Below are 18,709 nucleotides of genomic sequence, written 5' to 3' on the forward strand. Positions count from 1 at the left end.
GCACAGCGTAGATAGACAGCTTCAATGATTATAACAGGCTTTTTTGCAAGAGTGCAGTTTTGTGTAGCTCGTATTTAACTGAAGCAATTGACAGCTTCAGTGATTATTCAGTCACAGATGAGCCAGCGAGACGCGCACAACAATCTGTCCTCTTTTGAACTCTTATATGCCTCCTATTATGTTGTTTGGATTGCAATATTTTATGTACGGCTATGCTATTGCTCTGCTTCAACTTTCACACTCTGCTCTTACACACTCTCCTCTGTTTTTTGTTTTTTAGTTTTCGTTAGTTATAGTTAGCATTATAATTATCTACCTTGGTATGAACAGCCCTTTATACTGGCACTATTTAGTAGCGATGGTCATCTAAAAGGATAGCATCAAATATATTTTCATTAATAACCCTGAAAATGTATTAAAACACATTTATATTTATAAGCACATATTTCTCAGATTTATGGATTCTTCATTGATTTATCTATTACAACTTAAAACAAGTATAAAAGCCTCATGACCCTTTACTGGGCCTCTTTACATCCTCTTGTAGAGAGAGAAAACAAAGAACGAGAAAAGGGCTGATCAAACAATCCCTGGAGCAGCAGGGATTCAGAACTTTCAGCACAGCTTGCATGAGCCAATTACATAAGGGCGTGATGTAACAGCGTTCGTCTATTCTGACTGCCTGATCCTCACACTGCTGCTGCTTCATCATGAGAGAGACAGACTCATTTCACTGGTAATGGAGTAATAGAAACAGAAGTAGGGATTTAAAAAAAATAGAGACAGATTGCTGGCAGAACACAAGTGGAGAAGTGACTGAGAGGAGAAAGTGAAAGGAGGCAGAGAAACCCAGACAAACAGACAGACAGACAAATGGACGGACAGAGGATGGATGGATGGATGGATGGATGGATGGATGGATGGATGGATGGATGGATGGATGGATGGATGGATGGATGGATGGATGGATGGATGGATGGATGGATGGATGGATGGATGGATGGATGGATGGATGGATGGATGGATGGATGGATGGATGGATGGATGGATGGATGGATGGATGAACATCTGTACCTGTAGCTCCACAATCACAGCACACTTCATTTCCGGGCATGCGTAGCACATCGTCTATTATGGCTTTAGTGAGATCTTCCAGCCCATCATCTCCTCCACCCTGCTCTCCTCTGAAGGCCATGTTTAACGCCTCCTCCTTACTGTTAGTTAACACTGAGATCCATCTGTAGAGGCAGAAACACATTAACAAAATACCAGAAGAAAATTTCTATTTTGTTTGTTTAGTTTTACGACAACCAAATAAACTGAGGAGCACAAAAACATTTTTCTTTGAATAACAATGCAACCAGAAACGTATTAGGTAAGTAAATTCTATCCAATTTGATTGCATGGTGATTGTACATAGTTGCTACTGTAAACCCTCAAAGTTGCTTGTGCCACCCTCTCCATCTCTGATTGGCCCATTGTTTCAAAACTGACACTGATTTGCTGCATAACAAAAAGATGGACTATTTCTAACTTGACAAGCAGGGTCTTAAAATGCTCTGCCACATGATGCTGAAATACCAGTGTGCAAACCAGACAGCGTTTCGCCTCCGAAAACAACAGCTAAATCCTAAACCAACATTTAAGCCCTTCTTTCAGACCCTTTCCTTTCCATTCCTATGTTTGTCCGCTTGCCATTCATTCCTAAATAAGCTGTTTTACAAAAGATGGGGCGATATTACAGTGCACAAAAGCATGCCATGACCCCTTGTTAGCCAAATGAAAAGACCGGCTTTTGGCTTTTAACTTTTGTATTATGTTGCAAGTCAATTTGACCTATTTAGATTTTTGAGTTGTCTGAAATACAATATAAACTATTTTTTTCTTGACATATTGTACCTTTTTCTCATTAAGTGTCAAGAACATGCATGCAAAGTGAGGATACACTGATGTGTTTTAAAGTGTACACATAATTTCTATTATAATTTTGATGATTGCGGGTACATTTTTATGTGCCAAGGCAACTGTACAGACCCAAAATAAAAACAGTTCCTGGTTTTATGTTGGTATGGTGTTTTTTTGTTTTTTACTAAGCCGTGATAGCAAAAATGAGCTTTTCCACACTTTTTAGTACTGAAAAACTTAAATTTACCAACATAAATGTAATTCCATGCTGTATGTCAGGGCTCTTCAACTCCAGTCCTGAAGGGCCAGTGTCTTGCTGAGTTTAGCTCTAACCTTAACCAAACAACACTTGAATAAGCTATTTACGGTGTGCAGAATTACTTACAAATTGTAAATTACAAGTTGAAGAGCTCCGACATAAAGCATGGAATTAAATTTATGTTGGTTTCTTATTACACTGTGAAGGTAAAAAAATTGCTTTTCCCACAAATTTTCAGTAATGATAGAAGTAATACTATTAGTCAGGTGACAGTTTTAAAAATAGTGGTTAAAATTGTTTGTTATTCATTTGACTTACGTCAAATCATAAGTTCTGATATTTATTTTTTGAAATGTGTGAAAAGTATGTTTGCATGTGATTCTTTGTTGTTTTTCATAGTGTGATTTTGGGAAACTGTATTGAATCAAATGTGGGTCAATTTGACCGGCTCCATAAAAGTTGTACCCAGATATCAAACATAATATAAGGGTTAAAAAAGATTCCAGTCAAAGCTGAGGTGAAATGACTGCAGAGCTGACATATAAAGGGGTTATAGGGCCTCATTTTGATCAATGCCTTTTAAGAGTCCTATATAATGGTTGGTAAATGGCTCCGTGAGGGAGTTTTTTTGACAGACACCAGGGAGTTATGGGGTACGAAGCAAAGCCAGCAGTTAAAAATACTCAGAGATGTTATGAGATGGTGCATGCTTTGCTTTTTGTGAGAATGTTTGCATCTAAAGGAGTCTGGGAAATGTCTTTGTGGTGTCAGTGACCCCAATGAGTAAGTGGCAACTTCAGACAAGTAAACGCCACTGCACAGACTTCTCGCCGCACAATACCCATCAAGTAAAATATGTAGGTGAGAGTTAAAATCTTAATAAACTTGCTACAATTACTTGTTATTAACTAATTTGCCATAAAAGTATGGCAGTTCCTGGCAGATTGCTATAACTGTTAAATTGCAGAGGAGGAAATACCATAATCGGCATATAAACCATTTCTTAGACATCACTGCATTCACAACAAAATCCCACAAAAAAAAAAAAAAATCTTACATCAGAAATTCCTGCTCATCTTCAGCCTGGAAGTGATACGTGCGGTTATCTGAAACATATGACAAGTAAATTATGAGCCGATTCCACATGAAGTGACTTCCACTAATTAAACACCAGAAGACAGACTTCGAGTCATAATTCACAATAATGGTACAATTACACAACTATTTTAAAAATGAGTTTGACGATTTTCTTCCAAGATTCGGTATGGTAAAGTAAACAAACACATTATCGTAAGCTACCAAATCACTCATGTGGTTTCCCACAAGAATCTCTTCTTGACTCACGGGAAATGAGATCGAAGCACTTCCTGTCCTCACTGCTGGGCTTGACCTGACATGTGAGCAGGTTGAGTTTGACCGGCTGCCTGTTTGACTGAAACAAAAAGTGACAATAGGAGAAATACATGTTTGACTACTTTATATTCCTGCTATAACTTCCAAACAGCATCAAAAAGGTTTTAACTCACAAGCTTACTTGGGGTCTGTAGCCCAAAGAAGTTTTACAATCAAATTTGTCAGTCTGTCCGGGGTACATTCAGAACAGAAAGTGTTTCTGCACACCATCTGCACTATTTTATTTATTTATTTACATTACTGGTCTATGTACACATGTGCTAGATGGATATCTTAGGCAGTCTCATGTTTTGCAGTGTCTCGTACCACATATACTAAGTCAAGTCAAGTCAAGTCACCTTCATTTATATAGCGCTTTTAGCAATATAGATTGTTTCAAAGCAGCTTTACAGAGATAATAGGAAATTAAAGTAACAGAGATTGTTTTGGCTTTACAGCAGCTCTAGAATAAAGTTATTGTCCAGCTAAAGTTAGTTTTGATTGATTCACTTCTGTCACAATGATCATTAGTTATTAACTTAGGGGCCGCTTACACACGACACACGACACTAAGTGCATAGATAAAAAAATAAAAAAAAAGATAAAAAAAGGGACACAAATCTTTACAAAACCCTTGGACGTAACTTGCAAGGTTTGTCATTAAACTATAGGAAACCTAATACAGGCTCAATCGCAGAGTTGTGCATATTGGCTATTGACTGAACAAAAGTGTTGAAAAAATGCAACGCATATGTGTTACATTACACTGACAGAGTCCAGTGCAGACAGACTGTTATGCATATGTCTTGTTTTGATTTGATAATGAAATGTGAGACACAGGGCATCATGAGTGAATAAAACATGTGGGAAAAGAAGAAAATTGATGACATATGATACGGAGAGTGAGAGCATGACCTTAGACTGAGAAAGAGATGCAAACAATGCTGCTTGTTCAGTTAAATTGTGGTCATATTTATCGTTGCTCTGTGAAATTTTGCTGGCAAAATCCACTCATTTCAATAGGAATCTCTGCAAAAGGGAGTTTCACGTAAGGGCGAAAAAGTTCCCCACACAGTTTTGGTAATGCAAATTTGCTAGTTGAACAAAAGAAAGCTTCTTGGTTTGAAAGTAACTTCTGTGTGAGCTGTGCTTCATGTATTACTACACTATTGACAATGCACTTTTATTGTCTGAGAAATGTAGCCAAAATTTCGATAAAGTAACTGGTACTGTGTCCAAGACATTGATGTTTAGAATGCAGTAAAAGCCTTGGCACACCACATTTGACATGAAATGAATGAAAAGGATGATATGGAGGAAGTAAGATAGTGGTCAACACTCAGTTGCTCATTTTCCCAGTGGGCTGTTAAAGAGGGACAGCGTGATGTCTGGGTTGTTATGGAAACATTCAGCAAAAGTTCAGAAAGCTGATGAAGTCTTTTCACTGTAAATGTTAGACCTCTGTTTAATAGGCTGATTATAGGATGACATGGTTTATAGTGAACAGAGTAAATCACATGTGTCTGAGATACTCACAGTGGCATGAGAGATGGTGAGAATTCCTCCTTTAACTGAGCACTTCCTCCTCTGCCACACCTTCCTCAACCTACAACACAATTGTACTTCTTAACACTACTTATAGCAGACAGCAGGAGCTCATATTGATCAAAAAGCTCATATAATTGAGGGTGTGTGTGTGTGTACCCATCACTCTTCTTCATTAGATAGCCTTTCTTCTCACAGCCAAACTCTTTGTTTCCCTGCAGCTGGTGCATACTGTAGCCACCCTGCTTGCTCTGAGAGTCCTGCTCGAGTACAAACACATACACACACACACACGTGCTTTAAATAGCTACATGCAGACACCAATCCAAACAGATTCTGTATACACAGTATTTTTGTAAAAGATATGAACAGATCTTAAATATTTTTCACCAGATTTGCAACCTTTTAAAAACAACAGCTTTATCTGACAACCACTTATTTAATTTGCACGCACACAATGATCTCCATCACAAACACGTCATGCTGTACATGCTGAACACTTACTCTTCTAGACTTCAATCCACACAGGAAGCGGGTGAGAGAGAAATAGCAGAGGGTGTGAAAAGCATGTGTCGGTACTACTGAATCGTATAAATACACTATAGTAATGCTAACTTACAAATTAGCTGCTCCTATGACTTTATATAAACTCCTACGAAGTTACAGTGATTACATGCAAATTTGCTGTCATGACAATGTGTTAACAACAATTATTCATTAGCTAACTACCTATTAATTGTCATTTATTTTAAATGTAATTTATTAAACATGATAGAGTCAGCACCTTTTCTCTGAGCAACCAGTGGGGCACAACACTGGTTACCAGCAAGCCCTATTTCATACTGGCTACCAGCATGGTACAGCACTGGGCACTCCCTCTCACACTCTCCCCTGTACAGGTCGAGCATTAGGGAGGGTTATATATTAGACTCACAGATGTACTGCAAAATTCAACCCATCATATTTCATTCTGTATGGTGTCATGCCACTGAACAATTAACTATAACTATATGTGTACATTATTCTAAATATGAAGTATTTACACTCTGGCAAACCATATGTAAATGTAATCATCACTATTGAAACTGTGTAATCCCAAACAAGTCACTTGGTTGGCTTTCACAAACTAATTTGGGCAATTAATTGAGAATTTGCCTTGGTCCTAAGATAGAGCCCTGAGGCACACCACACCATACACCTACCTCCTTTTGTTCCAGCTGTAGAGAGGATTTAATGAGATCCCTTAGTGCAGTGAGCTGCTTTTTCTCTTCATCTTGTGTTTGTTTTATCTAAATCACACAAAAGCAAAAAAGAACTTGTTACACACGTACCCACACACCATTAGGGGTGCAGGAAAAACAATGATATTGTAAAGTACTGAATTATTTGACCTCATAATACAGTTTTAATATTCTCATGCCAAGAATCAATTTTTATTTGGACGAAGTCCAGCAAGGTAAAACATGGCAAATATGAGTCAATGCACAATTATTTTTATTTGACCAACAATCTTAGGGAAAAATATATATAACTGTGCACAGCGCAGAAGTGTAATGCAGCTATAAGAGAAACAAGTGAGTATAAGATTGCAATATAGTTTTATATTACTACACATTTAAAAATATTGCAATGTGACCCAGATATTGTATTGCCACTGCCAGATCCCATCCATAACAAACCAAGCTAAAATGTTTTTACCCAATCAAATAGTTTTAGGATAAAGTAAGGTGAGGTACATACGTTGTAAAGATCAGCTGCTAATTTCTCAATGTACTGCTTCAGCTTATCTGCTGTCTTCAAGCCATCTTGGAAAAAGCTGATAAAAAAAAGAATTAACATTCTTTTTCTATTGTAACCAGCTATCATTAAAGACCATACATATTCTGTCAATACAGTCAGGGGAAATTATAGACAATTCCACAGTCTATACAACACAGAAACTTGCAAACATCAAGAAGAGATGGAGTTACTGAAAGTAAATTTGAAACATTCAAAGCTTTGAAATAAGCAAAAACATGCCGTTTTTGAGTAACTGTGGTGGAAATGTCCAGTTTTAAATACTGGCAGGTGACTAATATAGTGCCAACACTAACAAACTGCCAAGAGTGTGAGTCAAATTGGATGAGTCAGTGGTTCAGACACTGCGGCCACACGTTCTGCTATCAAGACCCATCTGATGTTTATGTATGAGATTTGAGCATGATTCTGCATTTAAGTGACCTTGGGGTATTTTATTAAAGTAATAAAGAAGTATAGAGAACTAAGCAAAGTATGCATAATGCCTTCGCTACAACTTCGTTAAAATGTTTTAATTGCGATTAAGTTAAAAAACAAAGGTAACACTCAACAGTCCACTTTAGACATTCTACTAACTAAAAGTAACTTTGCAACTACTCAACTACCAGTCATTAAAGTATTAGTAAACTGTCTGACTAATATCTGCTAACATTTTATTTTGATTCCCCCAACAGAAACTTTGCATGTCATGTAAACTTTTTCTACTAACCCTTATACCTAACCCAACCCTAACCTAACAGTCTACTAATACTCTAATGAGAGTTAGTTGGCATGTAGTAGCAAAGTTACTTAGTTAGTAGAATGTCTTAGTAGAATGTCTTAAGTGGACCATTGTTTTTTGTTTGACACATTTGGTTACTTTTAAAAGAAAATAAATCTGAAAACTTAACTTTTAAAGTTAATTATCTATTAAAAGGTAATTTCCCTTAATTTACTGATAAACGGGTGCTCCAATAGAGATGTTAGTGCTTCTGATAAGTTTTCTTAGAAACCACATAGAACACAGTGAAACTGTTAAAACAGCATTAAAAAAATACAGCAATACAAATAGTTACTTAATCGCAAACATTAACTTCGTCTTAATAATGACCCATGAAAGTATTTAAGTGCAAGGTAAAGCTTGCAGGTTTCTGCTGATGCATCTATAGGTCAATGACAACACTAGCTCAGAATAACCTTAACCTTTAGAGTGAGAGGGAAAAAAGTGCAACACTTTCAGTTCTTTCTTTCAGATCATCACTTTTTTTCAGCCCTTCAGGCCAGTGACACTTGCAAGGCTACATGGATCAATAACACTTTCAGTTAACAATTTTCTCACATGTCCCATACACATTTATTGTGACAGTTCTACAAACTAAATGTATGATGTATGGACTTCTTATTTAGTATACTGATATTGCAAATATCTGTCAAGGAAAACCACATCTGAACGCAAAAATGTCACTTACTTGCACTGCGCGTGGTAATACTTGATCAAGTTCTGAAGAAGGTCAACTCCTTTTTTGGTCTTTATTTCATTCACTTTGATTAGGTACTGCAGAAACAGACATAATTTGATAACAACACAGTTCAGTATCCCAAAAGTAGAACCAACAGATATTTAAGGATTTTGAATGCTTAAGTGATTTGAAATTTTATTTGTAATACATGACAAATCTACAAGCGTCATTCTGGGGGCACATATTTAGATGTAAATATTTGATTGAACGATTATGCATAACTGTTCTTATTTCAGTAGCAACTGAAAAGGGACAAAAATCTTATCTTCTAAATCTGAAACGAACATACAGTGACAAACCAATCCCACAAAACAAATGAATTAAACATCATCATAATCCCGGTTTATCCTAGAGGGGTATATTCCAGAACATTGCAAAGTCTTGCCAGCTAACAATTTTTTGGCTATGCTCAGAAACTTAATCCGTCCTGTTTGACCTCTTGCATGTCTGAATATATCTTGGGATGAAATGGCACACATTCCGCTCATCTTAGAGTAAGTGATTTTATTTGTGCACAACCTTTGAGTCACAGTTGTTTCATAAACAATGTAAGTCATATAACAGTATGAACAGTTTCCTAATTTAGTTTGAGTGTGTGCTTATCTTTGTTATATTCATTATAACACACGTAGTATATATCTGTATGTGTTTACTTAAGTTGTCATGAGTTTGCCATTTCCTTTGATGCATCCTGTATCTGAATGAGTCATCTCACTGCATTATGAATTATTCATTGCTCTCATATTTGGATTTTCATGTGTAACCACCAAGAAAGGACAACAGGAAACAACCAAAAACAGAAGACTGCTAAATTATGAAAAAGTCAAGACAATCATAAATTATGTCATTGATTTTCAGTAATAGGTAAATGCCTCTTCTACATTAGTGCTTATTTATAAGGTAAAATGGGTAACTGAATTAAAGTATTAGATTGTATCATGTCATTTGGTCCAGGAGCATTTGAAAAGCAACCTAATGCACAATTAAATGAATGACAAACCCAATTCATTAGCATGTTAAATAACCCACAGCTATCCTCCCTAATGAACAAAAACAGCATTGATGGTAATGAATTGCATTGATATATCACAATCTGAGTCATCTGCTCAAATGCAAAGGGAATCATTAAACAGTAAGATAAACAGGCCATTTTCACTAAAATTGAAGCATTACAAACTCCTGATTTATATTAGGAAAACCAAATCACAACAGCTAGTGATGTGACTACTAATACAGCAACCTGTAACAGTCAAAGATTCATTTAAGAGCTCTGATTGGCTGCATCTGTGGTTTTATGAATGTTAATATCTAAGAAAACCTGTGGTCTTATGCTGATGAAAATTGCTATATAGACAGATCTGTAGGCTACATTATCAGTACAAAGTGTTTTGTGTTGTGGGAGCACTAGTAGAAAATATCACTGACCATGGCTTGTATATGTATGTAATGTGTAAGCCTTTAATCTGGAAAAGATATTTAAAAGCACCACAACTACTGAAATATTCCAATATAGGCTACATGTAATTAGCATAATCTAAAAACATGAAACAGGAAGATTATTTTCCAGCTATTCTCTTCTGGAAATATTAAAGATGCTCACTTGCCATTTAATATGCTGCATTTTAGTAACATTGATCCAGACCAAAATTATACAGTATGTTAAGTGTCCAAAATTGTGTTTCTTGAATAGCTTGACTTTTCACAACTGTCTGTATCTATTACCATTCAAAATGAACTGAATATTCATTTATATATTAGTAAACAAAGTTACAAGTTTATATTCCGAATATGATATGGCATGTATAGCATGTTTCTGGTAAAAAAGGACAAGTTGAGTGCACTACAGACCTCACACATCTGTAGTTGGAAGAGCCTCCGTTCTTTCTCCATCTCCTCTGCGATCTCAGCACCAGTGATCTCTGTTCGGATCATCCCGTGCTGCTTGGCGTGCTCACGTTTTTCCTTCTCGATTTTTGTACTGAAAGATTGAAAGAAATTTGTATATTTAGCACAAATTCATCTGAGTTGGTTGGCAATAAGAGTACTGTGTTTATTTCACATCAATCTCACATCTGCGGGGGAGAAAATTATCTCGCTCATGCTTTTTGATGATGCAGTTAAATTACTGATAATTGCAACAGCCCACAGACAAAGTAATCGGTCTGAATGGACAAAAGTGTATTAAGACACAATAGCTCAGTGGTCTTCAATCCTGATCCTGGGTGCGTCTCAATTAGTTCCCTAGTTCAGTAGTCAGGGCACTGATCAGGGAGTCAGGCATTTTAAGGGCTGTCTCAATCACAAAATCATTCCAGTGCACTGAAAATGTCGCTCCCTAAAAAGTCCCACAATGCACCATGAAAACCAGTGATCATCGATGCTCTCACTATGTTCCCTTAACGGAAGCTCTGAAGTTCGAAACATAAATCACATGAGCCAACTCTCTACACAATGACACACAATAGATGTTATTTAAAATACAAACCATTATTTAATTATATTTCAGCTTAAACATACAAGTAATGAACAATCTAGCTAATAATTCTAATTTATTTACAGCAGAAACGTTGCATGTATATATAACAAGCCAAGTATTTATCATAATTTTAAATAGCATCAAAAAATGATGTCAGAAAGATTTCACCTCTGCTTTTGTTCATAAATACTAGTAGTGATGTTGTACACTGAGGACCTTGTCATGTTGCTAGAAATCAGTGTGCCAATGTGTAGTGAGCCAGGGTCCTTAGAGTCCTTACTGTACTTACCAGTGCCTGAAGTCGTGTAAAGCTTTGTGTTTTAAGTTGCGTAGTAAACAGGATAACAAGTGTTTCCTCACCTTATGTGGTATATATTACAGCATTTAATTTTGATCAATATTCTATTGTAATTTGTTATTTCATGTTAACTATTGTGTTTACTAATGTTAATGGGTACAACTTTATTGTTAGTGATGCATTTTTTATTTTATTTTATTTTTATTGCCAAAAAAGGTTTATGGTTGTTATTAATATTGGTACTGTCATCACAAACACAAATACTTTACCTCACGGTTGACATGGGGAAAAAAAAGCACGTAATTGGCAACACAACAGTAACATAATAATAGATATTATATATAGCTAAATAGATTCATAATTATAGCCTAAAATATTAGCTTACGATTTACATCAAAGCTGATACATTTTGCCCTTTCTTAAATTCTTTCTCCTTTCTCCTATCTGTTGTTGGAAGTAGGTTGAGGACACTTCACATTTGTCATCCTACAGAGGATGTGTCCTTCCTAGGATGCAACCTTCGAAATGAGACAGAGCTAGTGTTTCAGATAAATACACAGTGGTGGGTCACCAGGACCAGGATTGAAAACCATTGACTTAGCTAACATTCGTTAAACAAACTTACAACTTCGTTTCGTAGTCCTTCCAAGCCTTGTCAAAGGGTTTTTTCAGGTCCTGAAAACAAAAAAGGAAAGTATTTAGAAGAAAAAAAACAACTAATGAGCCAAGTGCAGTAGTTAGAGTGCCTCATTTTCATAACAATGTCGATGTCAAAGACTAGGTAGTGCACTAATCAATCTGCATCAGCGTTGAAGGATGATATCTTTCCAGCAGTAAGGTAAACATCACATTAGGACCACAACAGCCTCATTACATAACTGTTTTGATAAATATCTAAAGCACCAATTGTAGATATGACTATTACAGTTACTTTTGGTAACTGACAGATCCCTTAGTGGGTTCTGATTGGCTACTGGTGCAGCAGTCAGATGTCTGATCTTCTGAGAGACAAGACATCAAAAATAGCTACACTTACACCACTCTCAGATTCAGTTCACTAGATTAGAACTGCAGTGGGCTAGTCTAGTTTGTGATGCAATGAAGCTATTTACTAGAACAGAGCTCAGGTACTTCTACACGTCTACAACATCTTCTTTCAAGATACTATTTATGTTTCTGGGTTTGTATCCAAGTTCAATTGGAGGATGAGAAGAGTTTTTATGCATCTGCATTTGTATTTAGCCTCTGCAGGTCTGACGTTCAATGAGACATGGTCTGAAAAAAATATTTCTCACCCCCTTCACGCCTTTCAGGTCGCCTTTCAACAGAGAGTCCAGAGTGAAGATCACATTATGACTCAGATTCTGGAGCTGCAGGAAGAGACGGTGAAACAGAGCAGAGACTGTGTTAATACGATACATGACACTTGGCACAGCATAAGCACAGCACAGAAGAAATAAGAGAAAACATATCAAATACAGCCATCCACACAAAGGGCCTGTTGAGAGAGAGACGGAACCGTATCAGGATGAGCAGACCAGCATTGTCATCCAATACTCTGGGACAGATCTTTTAAATTAATCAACATTAATGTTTCAGACCCAAGAGGCCCAATAGTTTGGAATCAAGTAACAAGATGAGACCCACTGACGTACTACACTGTCTTATAAGAGCTTAAGATAGTGATAATAATGATAAATTGAGGACCAAGAAAGAAAGATGATCAAAGGCGGATAACTGATATATTGTGCATGAGTGCATCCCAAATAAAATATATTATGGCCGACAACTTAAATGACAATCACTATTATAAATCTACATAATTGTGTCTGTTTTTAAACAAACAGTAAAACATTAAAACATAGAGCAGGGATCCTCAAAAAGCAGACCGCGGTCCGGTTCCAGACCCTGGCTTGGTTCCAACCAGGCAGCGAGACATCATGACAACGGTAGCACTATTTTACCTTTTCTACTGTTTAAAGTGAGCAGCTTCATAATAAACAATGTTATAAAAGGGAAAATAATTGTGTATACAGTATCTTTCTGTCACATGGCCTTCAGTGCCATACATAGGTATCTAAATGTAAAAATAATAATAGCCTGATAAAACATCTGATCTTACCCTTTAATATTCATATCCAATTGTACTATTTTGTTGTATTTTTTATTCTTAGACACCACTGCTTTGACTGTTTAGGGGTTTTTATTTATTTTTATTTTTACAAAGTACAACTTTGCTGCTGCCCAGATTTAATAATTTGATATTATATATATATATATACACCGGACTTCTTGGAACTTCATTGACCCTTAATAACCCTGATATAAAGTATAAAAGAACAAAAGAACTGTTAAGCACTTTTGAAACATTGCATAGAAAATAACAAACTGTTCGAAATGGAAAATGTTCTTTTGTTTTCAATATTGGCAAAATCAGATGTCAAATATGAAAAAAGCAACTGCTATTAAATGGCAACTTCTATTAAATAAATAAAACTAAATAAAACATAAAATGCCATTTGGAATATTTTGACACAATTTAGACACAAAAGTTAATTTCTAAAGTCACCTGAGATGTGTGTGTTTAAGGTCAGAGTGCAGATAGTGAGATAAATGTGTTTAAACAGAGTATTTTCCTTTAGTGTGTGTGCAGTATCTGATGTGATGAATAGCTCGTCTGGCTGATAATGCTAGTGGCAAACAAACACCAATATAAAAGATGCACTGCCCCACAGAAAGGCTGGTTAACAAACAAAGAAAGAGCAGTCCTCATTGAATGTCTTCATCATTTCATACAAATGTGAAACTTTCATAAATGAGGTTTGTTGTGATCGGGAGATAAACCACAACGTAGTACTTCTGTTCACTTCCTCTCGGCCTCACTATTCTTCATTCTCTCTTAATGGATGCTCTTGTTTCAGAGTGATAAATACCTCAGCTTAGTGCCAAAGCAGTCTAAAAGCACCGCAGCCAGACAACAAAGTGTCTCTTTTGAGAGAGAGAAGAGATAGCAGAAGACCAAAAGAATGAATTCTGCAGTTTAACTCCGTTTCATACAGATAAGTTATTGACAGCTGAACTATTTTAAGTTTGAACGTGTATTTCAAGCCTCAGTTGCAGGAAAAAAACAATTTGCAACACAGCACAATGTGAATGCCGATAGCCTGCTGTGTGTGTATTGGTCCATCAGCGTTCCAGTGAGGCTATGGTCCTCAGGAGGGTGTTGTGGAAACGGAGAGGATATACTGATGACACAGGAACCAAAGGAAATGAATCAGGGAAATGTTAATGCTGTTGTCAGGAGAGGATGACAGCAAGACCGAAAATACACACACAGGAAACCGTACGTTAGTACACTGGACTGGTGGAAAATCATGAACACATTCCATACAAAAGTTAACCAAATTACTAAGATAAAACTGTGGTAGCTTGGTATAAGATGCCTCTTTTATCCGAGGTTTGGAAAGTTTTTAATACAGGACATTTTGCAGTATTATATCTTAATGTATTATGATTTCATTGGTTGTTTAATGGTCGACAGATATGAGTTATTTTGACGGTGGATGCTGATTTCTTATAAAGCAAGGTGGGCGATAGGGCATAGGGTTGGGTATCGTTTGAATTTTAACGATTCCAATTCCGATTCTTATTGATTTCTTATTTCGAGTCGAATAAGAAAAAAAAAAGAAGAAAAAAAGAAAGAAAATAACTTGAAAATAACAAATGAACAAAAATCAACAAATAACATACACAAGGAACGTTTGCCTGTGGTTTAAAAACACCAAAGAAAAACAACTAGCCTAACTAATATATAATTTTCAAGCATTACTAAAGGCAAGTAAACACTCGGTAGTTAAAAATGAACAAATAAAAAATTTGCAATCGCAACAAATGCATCCAACTGAACAAAGATACGAATGAAATAAACAGTACTGTTTTAAGATTTTCAGTTATTCAGGTACAGAAACTGTAATCAAATGTAAAATAATGCTGCACTTTATAGATAAAATATACATTGCAAATATAGTTACGAAAGTTATTCAGTCAAGAACAAGTGAATTTTCTCTTTGTCTTTTGTTGTTTGATAAGTGTTATTATAGAGACCGCAGCTGCTGTCATTTTAAGAGTTGCCCAATATAGTTACACACGCCTGCAGCTCTGAAAACAGCGCGCACGTCTTCTCACAGTTGAATGGTTTAAAGTCATATTGATATGCTCACAAAGGAATCGATAAGAGGAGCAAAAATTTTATTTTATAACAAGTATTCGATTCCTGACCTCAAGTATTCGATTTCAGAATTTTGATTCCCAACCCTAATAGGGAGTGTGTGTGTGGGGGGGGGGGTGTGTTGGGGATCGATACAGCATAGTATTGCGAGATTTTGTGTGGGGAGATTGTATAGATACATAGACGCCAAGAATCTACCTTTTCGAGGCCTGAATTTTGACTCAGTATTACGAGTACTGTGCATAAGTTTACAAAAAGCTTTATGCGTATAATGTGGGAAATAATTATAATTTCAAATCTTTCTTTCAAACTGTAATTTAACACAGAGAGTGAGTAAAAAAATAAATTACATTTAAAAAAAATTGTATTTTACTATACATCTGGCGCTGTCAAAATAATTTAAGTAATCCAGCTTAAGATGGTTTGTTGGTCTTAGTTTGTTTCCCAATCTGGTCAGACTGCTCTGGTTTACTGGATGCAAGTGTGGTTTTGAGCACTTGTCAGCTGGTTAGTTTCATCTCTTTAGCTAGACCAGCTGAAAACCAGCTTGTTTAATATGCTTTTCATTAGGGTTATGCAACATTAAATGTTTTTATTAGGAATAGGAATTTATTGTATACTGTATATTGTACAATATTATTTTATTTTTATGGTTATCTTAATTTCTTAATTGCTGTACGCATATAAAAGAACACAGTGTGCTTCACTCTGAAACACACAGCGCATATATTTAATTAAATCACAGCCTTTGTGATTTAATAATCGCACTAAGCCATATCGCGATTTCAGTTTTATTTCGATTGATCATGCAGCCCTACAAGTTAAGTATTTTGAAAATGAAAACGTATGTTAAGACGGAGCATTGATAAAAAGTTAAATGAAAATGAAAATAATGAATTTTCTCCTTTTTCCAGCAGCTGTGCAGTGCTGGAACACTGAGCCTCCGCTCACACAGATACGACTTCCCTTCCGCAGAGCTCGCCAGCATTCACACAGTGATTTAGGAATGTGTGTGTTTGTGTGCGTGTGAGGGGTGAAAAGGAGACGCGCTGTAGCTACTGCAACTCCTACACTCGAAATTTATGGCTCTATCTCCACGTTTCTGCCAGGAGGAGTGATCAGGATAGATTACAAAAGCCCCTCTAACTCACACACATCCACTAGACACACAATTTTCACACATCTCTGAACGCATCCGCCTCTGACACCAACGCAGAGAACTCTACAACCTGTGTAGAAGGACACACACTTTAAGCTCTTTAACACTTTCCCAGAGGCTGATTCACTTTAAAAGGATCTAGTATGCTGTAAAGCCTTAAATCTGTCCCTACATTGGGCTTCAACATAAACCAAAACAATCTTTTCTTTTTATTTCTATGATCTAGTATCATAGAAAAGAAACCCGCTTTTAAGTGCATTAAGTCTTGGATGTCCATTCATTGTGGTTTAAAGATCTGTTCACGTAGAAGACTCACCAGGTTCTTGAGGAGGGTGGAAAGCTCTTTAGTCAGAGTAGAGAACTTAACAAAGGCTGTGCCCAGATCTGGATTATCCCGACTGATGAAGTTACTGCCAAACTTATCCAACGCTTGGGCGTACATCTCCTCATTTTGAATGTGATCTGACAAAAGAGCACAAATGAACACAATCATGTTGTATTGTTTATGAATGTCATGCATCTGAAGAGTACACATCCTCGCTCAGGTGTTGGTAGCATAAAGACTGCATTAAATCATTTCATTCCTAGGTACAATTCCCTGGTGTTAATGGATATCATTTATCAGTGCATTTTTATGCAAGGAATGTTTGGTTTCATTCAACTGCAATAACTTTCTGCACCTCTGAAACAACTTATCTGCTTATGTAACAAGTTTCAAGTTTCTTCATAATGGGGGTCATTCTATGAAATATGCCTTTTCCATTGTCATACGTATTTCAAGATTAATCAGACAAATAAAATCACATTGTGCTATAACAATCTAAATTAATACATTGTAATATACACTACAGTTCAAAAGTTTGGATCAGTAAGATTATTTTTCTTTTAAAAGCCTTTGCATTATAAAAGGTATTCATAATGTACTTTAAATGCATTATATCTTTTCATAAATTGTAACCAGAGTTAAAATTCATTTTAATATTTACAGATTCCTTGTTACATCTGAAATTATTTAATGCATTAAAAATACTTGTATAATACATTATGTATAAAGGCTGTAAGTACAGTGTTATTATTTGTTTATGTTTTTGAAAGATGTGTCTTATGCTCACCAAGGCTGCCTTTATTTGATCAAATACAGTAATACAGAACAATACAATACAATACAATACAGTAAAAATAGTAATATTTGAAACATTATTAAAATATAAATAACTCTTTTCTACTATATTTTAAAATGTTATTTATTCCTGTGTTGGCAAAGCTGAATCTTCAACAGCCATTACTCCAGTCTTCAGTGTCACATGATCCTTCGGAAATTATTCTAATATGTGACCCTGGATCACAAAACCAGTCACAAGTCTCACGGGTATATTTGTGGCAAATTGTGCCAACAATACATTGTATGGGGCAAAATGATCGATTTTTCTTTTATGCCTAAAATCATTAGGATATTAAGTAAAGATCATGTTCCATGAAGATATTTAGCAAATTTCCTACAGTAAATATATAAAACATTTATATTTGTGAGTGAATGCAGCACAATTGTGAACATAAATGGACAACGATTTTTTTCCACCCTCAGATTCCAGATTTTCAATATATTGTTCAAATATTGTCCTATCCTAACAAACAATACATCGATGGAAAGCTTATTAATTCAGCTTAAATCTCAATTTCGAAAAATTGACCCATGTGACTGGTTTTGTGGTCACATATACTGATTTGGTGCTCAAGAAACATTTCTTATTATTGCCAACGTTGAAAACAATTGTGCTACTAAATATTTTTGTGGAAACCATGATATATATATATATATATAAAAAAAATCTGGATTCTTTGATGAACAAAAAGTAAAAATAGCAGCATTTATTTGAAATAGAATAAATTATTTTGAGAGAGAGAGAGAGAGAGAGAGAGAGAGAGAGAGAGAGAGAGAGAGAGAGAGAGAGAGAAAGAGAGAGAAATATAACCAAACACATACATACCCGATATATATGAATATGTGATATGTATACGTGTATAGATACACACCTGAACGCAGCAAGTATCAGTTCAGTATGTGTGTGCGAGAGAAGTGTGTGGGTGTATGTGGGGGTGGATAAAACTAGCTGGCGTGATGTCCGCCAGGAACATGTTGATCATGCTAAC

The 18,709-nt window shown here is 35.9% G+C and overlaps 1 protein-coding gene across 9 annotated transcripts in view; it reads right to left on the bottom strand.

Annotated features, from left to right (window-relative positions):
• Positions 1-18,709, bottom strand: part of asap1b (ArfGAP with SH3 domain, ankyrin repeat and PH domain 1b) — a 109,951-nt gene that overhangs the window by 28,804 nt on the left and 62,438 nt on the right. For 3 of the 9 annotated variants that reach the window (XM_079863141.1, XM_079863143.1, XM_079863147.1), the window contains 12 exons: positions 16,875-17,020; positions 12,467-12,541; positions 11,797-11,846; positions 10,246-10,375; positions 8,347-8,432; positions 6,842-6,917; positions 6,304-6,390; positions 5,261-5,361; positions 5,093-5,162; positions 3,509-3,596; positions 3,222-3,270; positions 1,075-1,238 (listed from right to left, as the gene is read on the bottom strand). In XM_079863141.1, the coding sequence (XP_079719267.1) occupies positions 1,075-1,238; positions 3,222-3,270; positions 3,509-3,596; positions 5,093-5,162; positions 5,261-5,361; positions 6,304-6,390; positions 6,842-6,917; positions 8,347-8,432; positions 10,246-10,375; positions 11,797-11,846; positions 12,467-12,541; positions 16,875-17,020 (1,122 nt within the window). Of the gene's footprint in view, positions 1-1,074; positions 1,239-3,221; positions 3,271-3,508; positions 3,597-5,092; positions 5,163-5,260; positions 5,365-6,297; positions 6,391-6,841; positions 6,918-8,346; positions 8,433-10,245; positions 10,376-11,796; positions 11,847-12,466; positions 12,542-16,874; positions 17,021-18,709 lie in introns of all 9 variants that reach the window. The other 6 variants (XM_079863146.1, XM_079863140.1, XM_079863144.1 and 3 more) reach the window with 2 other exon arrangements.

This window comes from Squalius cephalus, assembly GCF_949319135.1.
Source record: "Squalius cephalus genome assembly, chromosome: 25".
Lineage (NCBI taxonomy): Eukaryota > Metazoa > Chordata > Actinopteri > Cypriniformes > Leuciscidae > Squalius > Squalius cephalus.